The following is a 12,634-nucleotide window of genomic DNA, read 5'->3' on the forward strand; positions in this document are numbered from 1 at the left end:
CAACTTCAACAGCAATTTATCAATTCATTTTCATTCATGTTTAAGAATCACATTTTAACCCTTTGCTATGCATTGCAAAAACGCGGTACAACACAGTGCTGGACTTATAGATCTGTCCAATACTGTTGATCACAACAATTTGTGCAATTAGAGGATTTCTGATGGTTTTGAGGATTCTGCTTACAGCTAGTTCAGATTATATGTCTGGTAGACTTCAAAATGCACCTCCATTGTCCCCAAATGGCTGATAAAGGTGTCCCCCATGGATCAATACTAGGCCCAGAGTGATACAGTACAAGATTAAAGATACTTTAGATTACAAAACTCTTGTGGAATATTTTGCTCAGACGTTACAAATTCAAATCAGATTCTTGCACTGTAACTGAGTTTTGTCTCTCCTTTGAAAACAGAGAAAACGTTATATAATCCACCATACTACCTACTAGGGATTATGGAGATATGCTCGTGTTGTTGTCGCTAAACTTAAACCCGCTGGACGCCATCTACCAGTGTCCGCACTGCAAGTTATATGAAAAGGATGGATGGTTGTCACAGGCATCTAGAAGGCATCAGAATATCTGCACTGCACATACCACTATCTAAGCTGCTGAGATGCTTAACATCCTTAGTAGAGATGAGCCACGACAACTAGATCACAGAACAGGTTGGTTTACTATGCATCTTACAACTGGAAGGATCTTGACAGCTTTAGAGTTTTATTGGCTTAGATGTCTAATAATATTTGTGACTGTTTTAATCAGTGTGGTTGTGTGTGTGGTGGTTGTTTTGAGTGAACTGATTTTCCTGTCCTCTCTATAGTTATTTTGAGTGAGATTTCCTGAATAAATAAAGGTTACCAAACTAATATTTCTCATCTGACAGCTGAGTGTTGTTTGCACAATATTCTAATGAAAAAAGTAATTTCATCCCACTCACTAATTTTTAACTGCTCAGTTTAAAGACAGACAATACAGAAAGGTGACTCTTCACAAGCCAACAGAAAATTGCCAAAACCTGAATAACCGTCAATATTTCCAAGTTTGTTTCCTCAATACATTTTGTTTGCTCTTGCGTGTTTTCTTACATGAGCTCAGGCCTCTGGCGGTGTATGAGAGCGCAGAAGGCCAGGCCGCTCCTCCAGGAAGTTGTGAGGTCGGTGACGTCGACCCCTCTGTAGCCCTGAGTCTGTTTCTGACACCAGGTCATCAGCCGGCCAGGACGCACCTCAGACTCTGCAGGAGAGAAACAGCACATCAATAATACTGTCAAAAAGGTTCTGCCAGGCTAGTGTTCAGTGAATTTGCCATTTGACAGCATACAACACACACCATGACAACATAAAACATAAACAACATAAAACTCTCCATTTGAAAACCAGTGACTTGTTGGTTCACTTGAGCCTTGTGACTTGAAAGACTTGAATCGCCTCCCTAGCCTAAAGTAAAGTAACCTTGGCAGCAAGACAAAGCAGCCGTTCAGGCTGGTGCACAGACTGGCCTATGTGATAGACATGCAGCACTGCTTTAAAATGCATACATGTAACTTCATGGTCGGACTTCAGAGTTGATCTGTAAAGTGAGAGGAATGGGGAGAAAAGATGAGCATGGGTTATTTAACTTTATAGTCACCTTGGAGGCTGTAGTTTGCAGTGTGTATTCCCCTTATTAATAGAAACGGGGTGAACAAAATATAAGAAACTGCAGAACACCAAAAACTGCTGCCTCCAAATTGAGCATACAGACTTCTCTAAAACTCATAAAACTCTTAACCCTCATTAGAGCAGGATTTAGTGCTGTATTAGGCTGCATTAGAGTGCAGATTTTAGCTTAGTGTATCTAATAAATGAATAACTACATGCATGTGGCAAAACATTGACCATTTAGGCCTTTAAACCTAAAGATTTGATTTAGATCTTGAATATAAAGGCTCACTGTTGCCTGCAGACACTTATTATCGTACCGCTCTCCAGCCCTTCGGTGATCAAACCGCCCTCTGCTGCAGCCAAATAATTCACATTTTGACTCGGTCCAGAGCACCTGCTGCCATTTTTCTGCACCCCAGTTCCTATGTTTCCGTGTCTAGTTGACTCGCTTGGCCATGTTTCCACATAGGGCGTTAGGCTTTTTAGCCGCATTTCTTCCATGAAGACCACTTCTGGCCAGACTTCTCCAGACAGTAGATGGGTGTACCTGGGTCCCACTGGTTTCTGCTAGTTCTTAGCTGATGGCACTGCTGGACAAAATGTGCCTTTTATCTGCTGCAAGTTTCCTTCCTGAAACTGCACTCTGCTCTGAAATCTTTGCCTGGGAGTGACCTCGCTGATGCAGTATAACCACCTTGTGTCTTGCTGCTGTGCTCAGTCTGAACATGATGACCTGTGACATCAAACTGTCTTCCACAGCCTCACCCTGGTAGCAGAGTTTGGCTGTTCCTCACCCAGTCTTAAGCCTCCTACGGCTGTTTCTGTTTCAACCTATGACATTGATGATCATTAGCACCCGTTTGGTTTAAATTGGTTAATCAGACACCTGACTGTGATCCTACAAATCCCTGACTTTGTGCAAGTGTAACTACAAGAATTGATGCCGTTCTGACGGCAAAGGGTGGTCATACCTACTAGTGATTTGATTTAGATTTTTCTTCTGCTGTCTCACTTTGCATTTTGTAAATTGATAAAAAATAAACATAACCAATTTTATATTTTTGAAAGCATTCTTCTTTACAGCATTTCTTCACACCTGCCTAAGACTTGGTGGCGACCAAAACAGAACTAAAAGGAGAGCGAATATTGGCCTTTAATTCATCAGGCAGCACATACACAACTCCAAATAGCTTATGTTGCTGTGGATGTTCTCCATGTAAGGGATAACATACAGCACGTCAGTGAGTCCTGTGAAAGAAACCCCCAACAGGGTGATGGGGGACCCCGGCACTTAAGATGAGTCTACTAAGCATTATGATGACATTAAAGTGGACATTTCCATTGATGGTGAGGTGAGACAAACTGAATGGGACTTCTTTGGGAATACTGACTTTTGATCAGAAGAGCCACCATCAAACCATGTGGTGAGAATACGTCGACATTGTGTTTACTGCTTGTTGTGCCACCCCCAACCGTTTCAATCTTGTTACTAAATAATGACTTGTTCCTCCCGTGGACAAACCTCCATCATTGGGAGGACAACCGAGTTGGCCTGTTCTATTCTACACATGTAGAGTGGAGCAGGTCAGCACACGCCTGTGAGAGGCATCATGTGGGTGTAATGTTATCCTGCTGTATTGTCTGTGATGAGGTGTGTCAGCCTGTGACTGAGATACGGCTATAGTTTCCCCTCAGTATGGTAATATAATAAACTATATTCAGGAGTTCACTCAGATTTGTTGAAGCTGCCTTTGCCTTTGTTAAAGCTGTTTTGGTCGTGCTATATTTCCCAGTCACTGTTAAGACAACCTCATAAAGAAATGCGACTTATAAAGCTATGAGGGGAGGCTTCCATGAGGTGTTAATGGATCTGTGGCTGCATCTACTCTCAGTGGTGACTCACAGGATGATCAGATTACCATTACACAACGACAGGGAGCTTCGAAAGCAGAGTACAGTCCCTTCGGAGCGGTTGACAGCAGACCTTACTGCTGTCACTACTTTGAAGATGCTTGCTGCATCTGGTCTGTTTTTCATTACAGCAGCGGAAACACTCACAGGACACACAACTCTATGCCTGTAATTACTTTATTCATGATATTCAACATTGCTCACCACTGTACTGAATATTAGTAGACACTTTTGGCAAGATGATACATTATACTGAGTGTGTGTGTGTGTGTGTGTGTGCGTACTGTGTTTATATGCCCTGCATTGTGAGATCTGACACCCCTTCCCACGCTGTGATGTCATCCAGTTACACATGAATAACATGCAGGAGGCCGATATTACACACTTAAGCCGATAGCTAGTTATGTTAGACGAAATATTGTCCAAGAAATAATTGCAATAAACTATATTTTTGTATTTTTTTTGTGCCACTGACATAATGACAATATAACAGCATAATTTCAATGAGCAATGAACTTTGAATTCTTAAGAATGTTCATCAGACCATGGTAAATATCCTTCCGTGGGGGCGAGGCAATACACTAAGGTTCAGTGTGTTGCTGCTTTACACTCTGTGTAGCAGACAGCTCTGCTTCAGGGCTTTTTTTGGGTCTCTTAACCTTTGACTGGGTGGGCAAGACATGTTTTCCCAACGGCCGCTGCTGCCCTTGGCCTCGTGTAACATGTTATCTTCAGTCCAGCTGGTTCACTGTCGCTGTGTGTGTGTGTGTGTGTGTGTGTGTGTGTGTGTGTGTGTGTGTGTGTGTGTGTGTGAGAGAATGTGGAGGGGCTGCTTGAGCCCCGCCCACGGTGAAAGTCCAACACAGACAGCACATGAAAGAGCGGGAGCAGCACGTCCCGAAACTCGTCTCTTATAGGTCCTTTTGTTCATTTAGCTGTGAAAACACATTTAGGCGCTGACCCTAAGAAAACCCTGCCATTTATTAACCATCAAGGTCAGGATCATATATGGGATGATCGTGGTCACTGACTAACATGTTTCTGTGGGCGATGTTAAATCTTGGAGCAGCGGTAAAAGCTCTTCTCCTCATCAGTCATTATTTTCAAATGAAAATGTTTTCATGCTCGGTGACACTGAATGTGGCAGCCAGAACATGAGGACAAGATCATCAGTTTGTGTTTGGGGAAAAACAGACAGACAGACAGTCTGCATCTCACCTCTTCTGGACAAGTTCACTGATCTGCGGGTGGGTCCCCCTTTTTCCAGCAGACACGAGTCCTGTTGGCCATCAATGAACAGGTGACGCACCTGAGAGAAAGAAAAGAGGAGGAGGAGAAAAAGAAAGGAGAAGAGATGTATGGAAAGATTCAGCTCAGATGGAAAAAGGATTATAAAGTACATCAGATAACTTTCATCACAATCACACGGACATTAAGTCACTGGAAAAGAAAACAGTAGGATTTTTAGTGTTCACACAAACCTCCACCACTAATGGCTGCTAATCATCAGAGCTAACAAAAGGACTATATTCATCAGTAAGTAATCATTGTTCAGTAGCTGTGCACTGGCATCAACATTTGCCCCCATCCAACCATTTCTAACACAACGGTTTGCCTGCTGGAAACATCAGCCACACTTGTTGTCATACTTGGATGGCATTAGATCATTGGAAAGGAGGGGGGTTGGATCTCACAATGCAGAAAGGCTTCAAAACAAGTCTGAGCTTGCTGGTAAATAGTGAAGTGGCATTTCACAGTCATTGTTGAGTTTATCTGAGAAATACTTCTACATGCAAAATGATTGTAAAATTGTTCTTTATCACTAAAATAAGATGGAAACACTTAAACCCAGTGTCGCTGTCACTGAGTAGAAGATCCATGTTTAAAATGTCTCATAATCCCTTATTTTTCCCTGTGATATCTGGTTACATTCCAATGCATATGTATCTTGTGTTTCGTTCTTTTTCCTTAGAGAGCATGTTATAATTAAAAAAAAAAAAAAACTGCTGCACAAATAAAGTGTATTCTTATATAGTAGACGTTTTGAACTGACCTGGTGTGGGCGAACACAGCTGGAGTTGAGGTTGGGGTAGCGGGTGGAAGGGTCAATGGTGTACTGTTCAAAGTTTTTACTGATGTTCTCTGTGGTGGTCTGAGGCAGCAGCCGGTAGATACTCTCCCTGGGGAACAACGCCGCAGATATAACTGGCAGATACAAGATACCGCGGCTTCAAAGAGTACCGAGAACTACTCTGCAACCACTTGATCAGTCTCAGGGCAGCAAACACTGAGGCGAGCTGACAGCACAAAATGCTGCTTTGAAAGCTATAAATAAAGACCTTTAACATTAACTCTACATCACGTAAAGTGCATTTACACTAGACGCGTCCAGACTGGCGGTATTTGCACTACTGACTACAGCTACTTTAGTTTTTTTTTGGCAGGTGATAACAAGCCTATTCACATTCCTGGGCATCATGGTCACCTTCGAAGTTAGTATGGTACGACGTAAGATCATAGACAGGAGACCAACGATGAATCCCCTGGGAGACATGAATGTGCTTAGCAAATGTTACCACTCTTCTCCTTACATCTGGAGAGAGCCTGTGAGAAAAGCTAACAGTTTCATATATTTTCCATTTCCAAAACAGAAAAAAAGTCCATCCCATGGGGAGCATGAATGTAGTGGGTTAGTGGTACGCCAATTTGCCTTTCACATTTTCATAATTCTTGGGTAAACTCTGGCCTGATGGTGGAGCCAAAGGATGAGAAAAAGGGTCAATATAAGCATTAGTATTCATCTGCTGGGGAGCATGACCGCCCACGAGTTTCACAGCGAGCTGCTCATTATACTTCAAACGCAGCAGTTACAGGAGATGGAGGAGCTAGAGCAAACCAGATGTATATGGTTCATCCTCTGTGGAGCATACATTTCCTCAGCAAATTTCATAGTAATCTGCCACTTGGGAGAATTGATCATTTGATAACTGATAAATGTCTGACCAGTAGCTGCTAAGTTATCTTGCTTTGGACCAAAGTGTTTTATAGACAAACTAACTCCCCTCGACTGTCTGGACTGTATAAAATCCAGAAAAAATACATCTGAGAGCACCAACGAGTCTATCTTGCCACTCACCTCTCAGCCAGCATCTCCAGAGGGCTGCGGCCCTGTGTCCAGCCCCTCACCATCCAGGCGATGTCAAAGGCTGCCAGGAAACCCCGAGCACAACCTGTACCCATCGGCCAGAAGGGCTGTAAACGGAGAACACCATGTCAGCGTGAACACACACAAGCTGAGCCTCAGGGCGGAGGAAAGAGTAGGAAACAACCCACACACACACACACACACACACACACAGTATGTCATACCTCAAGCAGACTATCTCCCACCAGCGCGACCAGCAGCTGATGTCCATGTTTCTCCCTGATCAAGGCGGCGTTCTCTGAGGCGTACATGCTGGTGAAGTCAAACATGGCTACATCTGGCTGTCCGTAGTGGTTGATGGCATAGTCAAGGGACGGCAGCTGGTAGTTTGTGCCGAAGTCGGCTGCCTCGCGGGCGTACGAGAGCAATGCTTCCTGGTTGACGTTGTCAGCGCTCAGCAGTCGCTCCGTTTCTATGTAGTCCTGCGATGAGATGAAGGCAGGGTGCTTATGGCAGAGATCTGTGACAATGATTAAATTCTCAAATACAGTAACAGACTGCGTATAGTGCCAACCCACCCAGAATTATCACCCAACTTAGTTTCTGGTTTTCTAGCTCTGCTCTCTGACCAAAGTGGTTTCTATTCATGGGAATGGGTACCACTTCTGGTACAATAAAGTATTTTTGTCATCAAAGTTTATCTCCCTCTTCGTCTGTGCTGCTCACTCACTAAGGATAAAACAGAAAAGGACATTTCTTGTTATTTCTGTTCATTTGGAGTCTATAAAAGCATCTACTGACAAATGTATCTTGACTTTGAGTATTTGAGCTCCCAGATTTTTAAAAAAGGAAAATGAAATTCATTCACTCAGCTGACAGGAATTTAGGCTTTCAGCCAAACAATATTTATTGGTCAAGTAATTGTGATTTTCCAAATTACCACCAATCAGGGTCCAATTTGCTGCTGATCCTCACGTCAGCTTGTGGCTCTTGGTAGGTCAGAGTGTGAGCTCTGCAGTAGTGAATGGCCAGTGAATGCCCCCCCCCCCCGCTGAATGATGCCATCTCCCTTTGAGTCACTAAGGAAATAACTACGCCATGTTGCTGTGACTTGTTATCAAAGTGAGATGCATCACTGTCACATATTTTTGTGAGAATAAAATGTCCTGAGAACCAGCAAAGAAAACAAGACTGGGACTGAGTCAGAAAACAAGACTCATATTTATCAAGAAATGAAATGAAAAACAAATTTCGACTGGTGTTTCACTCCAAGAGGCACAAAACCAAGTTAGTCAGTTTGTTGAACTCAGTTCAGTGAGCTGTTATGAGTGATGAGGCCTCATGCTGTCACACAGCTGACGCACTGAGATATCACTCTGCACTAATGGGCAATGTAAGAAGAGATGGAGCCCACTGAGGGGGCGAGGCAGGGTTTCACCACCTGTGTGTCTGCGAGAGAGAGAGAGAGAGAGAGAGAGAGAGAGAGAGAGAGAGAGAGAGAGAGAGAGAGAGAGAGAGAGAGAGAGAGAGAGAGAGAGAGAGAGAGAGAGAGAGAGAGAGAGAGAGAGAGAGAGAGAGAGAGAGAGAGAGAGAGAGAGAGAGAGAGAGCAGCCCGCATATGTATGCCACTGCATCTCCAGTATATTTGAGTGCCTCCTGCATGTGTGTGTGTTTGTGTGTATTTTCAGATGATTATGCTGGCAGGCTCTGGGTGGGAGGGTTAACAGCAGTCCATAATAATATCCTCATTTATACTGGCTGATCTCTAGAGGACCGCCACCCTCGCTGACAGACAACCTCTGACTCATACTGTGTGTGTGTGTGTGTGTGTGACATAGAAGACAGGTGAGAGAGAGCAAGCATCTAATTAGAGCCCTATTTCATTATCACCCCCTATGGAGGTCCATCGCTCACTGCCCTGGCGAGCACACACATTCCTGTCTACCCCAAAAACACTTTGACTCTCTGCTCTGGGAGCTGGTTTTAAATATTGGAACCCATGTGTGTAAACTACAGAGACAGTCAAGTGGACAAGGCTGCAGGCAGCGCTGTCAACTTAGCGACTTTCTCACTAGATTTCTGACTTACAAGATCCCTTTAAAAAGAGCCGAGTGACAAATCTGTCAACATTTTGGAGAGGCCTTAAATCCCCCCCCCCCCGATGAATGTGCTCTGACGTAGCTGTGGCTCTCTGGACTGGACACTGTGTTCGTCAGGTAGGGACGATGAGAGAAGCTCAGGTTACAACAAACACAGACGTAGTGTGACTTCATTCTCTGCTCAGTACTCCACTGCATCTTCACATGGCAAACAGTTGTTTAATGTTATATTAATGTTCTAAATCTTGTACAGACTACCCTTAAGTATGTGGAGTTGTGAAAAATGAAGTTTGGATGTCTTGACCTCAATTGTGCTTTTGTCTATACGAAGTCAATCAGGCGTCAAAATGAAGACCTCGCGTTCGTGCTTGAGCAAACTCACATTTATGATGACCCCCTTGTCGAGCAGACTCTGCTTCTTCGCCGTCATGACGAAGTAGTGGGTGTTGTCTTTGTAGTAAACTATGTTCTCCAAGTCAATTCCTGAAAACACGAGCAGATTTACTCAACAAGGCGTATTTAAAGTGCTGTGAGGAGGAGCACACAGACAGCACTGCATGGTGTACCACTCAAACAGAGGTTTCTTTAAAAAGGGGCTTTATGCATGGGCAGCTGTTGCCACAGGGTTTTTCACTCACCCGTCTCCTCCCTGAGCTCCAGAAAGAACTTCTGGTTGAAGATGAAGGCCACACCACTGATCTCCTCCACTTTGGCTTCTGCTGTGGTGTTCCTGTTGACAAAGTTAGCCGTGATGGCGATGGCCAACTTCCCTCGAAACTCTTTGCGACCAAAACCTGTTGAAAGGGGGAAGGAAAACCTCAGAGAACACAGAGAAGAACCCTACTGTACGGTGAAAAACATCTCATTTTAGTGGCTGATTGTTCAAATAAATACGGTTACAATAGATCTCTCAAACAGTTCATAAACCAGCACACACACACACACACACGTTCTTCACTTGTATTTCATGATATATCAGAAAGTTTAGTCATCATGATTCATGTATTTATTATGACTTTGTACATGTGTCCACCCTGAGAGAGGGATCCCTCCTCTTTTGCTTATCCTGAGGTTTCATTCATTTTTTGCCTGTTAAAATGTTTTCTGGAGGATTTTATCCCTTATCCAAATCAAGGGTCTACGGACAGAGGGTGCTGTGTACTGTACAGATTGTAAAGCCCCCGGGGGCAGATTGGGATTTGTGATTTTGGGCTGTATAAATAAAGTCTGACTTGATGTGTCACTGCTGACTCCATACACACCATTCAAAAGGAAAAGCTTCACCCAGTAACTGAAAGCAGCTCGGCAACACTTCGCCTCTTCCAGTAAAAATAACAAATATTGCTCCGACTGCAGCGTGAATTTGGCCTACAAATGTGGCCCATTTTGAACCATAACCTCGTCGTTCCTTCTTTCTCACCATCTAACGTGTTTTTGCGTCCGTCGGCTCCGATTATCACATCAAAATCAAAGTCTGAGACAGGATGGCTGGAGGGCCGGACCTCTGCTCGCCACCCAGGACCTGAGGAAGAACACAACAAACTCACCTCAAATTTGGTTCTTTTTATACGCAACACACATGAAATCTATAGAGAGTGTGAGTGAACATCTACAGGATGAGTAGCAAAGGTCTTTGATAGCTGGAGGACAGCGACAGCGGTTTCCTTTCTGACCACATGAGGTGTATATGTGGCTCTCTCTCACATCCACCACAGCAGCTACAGGACGCTGCTAAGTCCTCTGATGGTTGTCTTGTGTTGCCTGGAGCGTTCAAATGAGAAAGTCCTCACATGCTGGACACTTGGCATATTCTGGGGCCCTTAGAAAAGCAAACTCAAACTAAAGTGTAACCATCAGCAGACTCTATCAATAAACTCTATTTTCCACACAGCTTGCTATAAATACTAAACAACGCCTCCTCCCTAAGAAACTTCCAGATCACTTTAACATATGTATTTAGTGAGCAGGGAGCTTTCTATATATAGCTGAGACATACAGGAAGGCTCCTGTGTGTCACGGCTACTCATGGCCCTTTAACATACAGATAACAGCGCACACACACACACACACACACACACACACACACACACACACACACACACACACACACACACACACACACACACACACACACACACACACACACACACACACACACACACACACACACACACACACACACACACACACACACACACACACACACACACACACACACACACACAGACTCACTGTCGTCAGTCTGCTCTGCTGGTGGCTCCACAACTTTGACGAACTCAGTGTTGACGTGAATCTCTACTCCCAGAATCAGGCACACTTTCAGCAGCATCAGCTGCAGCTGGCGGATACCTGCAGAGGACACAGACAAACGTGTGCTTGTTGATACTGAACATCCAAAAAGCATACAAAGCAACGCTCGAGCTACCTGTACATGCATGAAAGCAAATGCGTACTACAAACTGGGGCTGACCCAAGGTGTGTTCACACATTCATTTACTTTAAAGTAAGTCTGTAACTCTTTTAAAAAACATGTTTATACATTTGTTGAAATTTTTAGTAACATTTAGCATTGGGGGGAATGAAGGGAGGGGTAGGGTTTTTTAAATCAGACGAGTACCTTCAAAGTCTAGCTTACTTTTGCTAGTTTCTCCTATTGTGCCTTTAAGACAGTGAGCAGCTGCATCTGCCGTCTTGTGATGTCAGTGCTCTGTGTTTGCTGCTGTGGCTGCCAGCTTCCTTCAGTCCTATTAACAACCTGTACTTAATGCCGCAGGTTGCTGCTATCCACATACTGTAATCTCATTATAAAGCTATAAATAGAGCAAGCTGTATCTTAAAATAGAGGAAATGGTAAGCTTAGTGACTTGATTAATATGGAAAGTTTAGCTGGTATAATAACTGCTGCATATAGGCCCAGAATGGAGGGGCAAACTTTACAGCAGATGCTGCTACAGATTCCAGCTATCAGTGAAATTAGCCCCCACTTAGTTTTCCTATGTGGCCTCTATGGTTGACACAGCAGGAAGCTGATTTTTCTCCATGTTGCTGTCATGTTAAAAGTGGAAACAGTGGAAGCAGTGACGGCATCTTCTTTTAAGTTAGACTTTAACACAGTATTTAGTTTCACGTTCATTAAGTTGTCCTAATCTACAATTTGGCCTTTGTGAAACAGCTTTAACCAACTGTCAGAAAAAAAGTTGCTTCTTCCTAGATTCTAATTTTTTAAGAGCATAAAGTACTCAACACAAGTCAACAATTAGAAATATATGCATGTACAACATACAGAATATTCAAATATATGTATTCTATTCCTGAGCAGTAGACACCACAGATCAAACTCTCTCTTCCAGTACTTTATCTGAGTGTATCTGCCTGTATCGAGTGTATCTTTTCCCCCAAATTTAAAATCTGTGTGCCCCACTTAGTAGAACTCAACAGGACCACTTTTATGTAGGGTAACACAAAGCAGCTAAAAACTGAGTTGGGGGCCTAATAGGGGAAACAATGCATTTTATAATGACACAGATGAAGAGACTGTTTTTAATGTAGATCTGTCACATCGTGGCCGATACCTGATCGACTGAATCTGATCCTGTGTGTCGGCTCAATGTGACCCAACTTAACACACTATAAAATGTGATGGATCAACAACATCCTGGCAGTAAAATGATGTACCCCTGCACCCATAAAGAATAAAACACTGTGTGTCATTTAGTTCCTATCTAGCAGCTCAGCTCAGCAGACGGTATTTACAGGTGCTTCCTCAGCAGCAGCTGTGGGAGGAAGACCTGGCGGCACTTCTAGATGAGAAGGAGCTCGGTCTATGTGAGGTCCACT

General features: G+C 43.6%; 1 protein-coding gene across 1 annotated transcript in view; it reads right to left on the reverse strand.

Annotated features, from left to right (window-relative positions):
- Positions 1 to 12,634, reverse strand: part of mical2b (microtubule associated monooxygenase, calponin and LIM domain containing 2b) — a 59,661-nt gene that overhangs the window by 25,865 nt on the left and 21,162 nt on the right. Inside the window, exons 4-12 of the mRNA XM_070830284.1 lie at positions 11,030 to 11,146; positions 10,218 to 10,319; positions 9,436 to 9,591; positions 9,180 to 9,280; positions 6,923 to 7,180; positions 6,690 to 6,805; positions 5,607 to 5,733; positions 4,772 to 4,862; positions 1,085 to 1,232 (exon numbers count right to left, since the gene is read on the reverse strand). Of these exons, the coding sequence (XP_070686385.1) occupies positions 1,085 to 1,232; positions 4,772 to 4,862; positions 5,607 to 5,733; positions 6,690 to 6,805; positions 6,923 to 7,180; positions 9,180 to 9,280; positions 9,436 to 9,591; positions 10,218 to 10,319; positions 11,030 to 11,146 (1,216 nt within the window). The remainder of the gene's footprint in view (positions 1 to 1,084; positions 1,233 to 4,771; positions 4,863 to 5,606; positions 5,734 to 6,689; positions 6,806 to 6,922; positions 7,181 to 9,179; positions 9,281 to 9,435; positions 9,592 to 10,217; positions 10,320 to 11,029; positions 11,147 to 12,634) is intronic.

This window comes from Pempheris klunzingeri, chromosome 5 (assembly GCF_042242105.1).
Source record: "Pempheris klunzingeri isolate RE-2024b chromosome 5, fPemKlu1.hap1, whole genome shotgun sequence".
NCBI classification, from domain to species: domain Eukaryota; kingdom Metazoa; phylum Chordata; class Actinopteri; order Acropomatiformes; family Pempheridae; genus Pempheris; species Pempheris klunzingeri.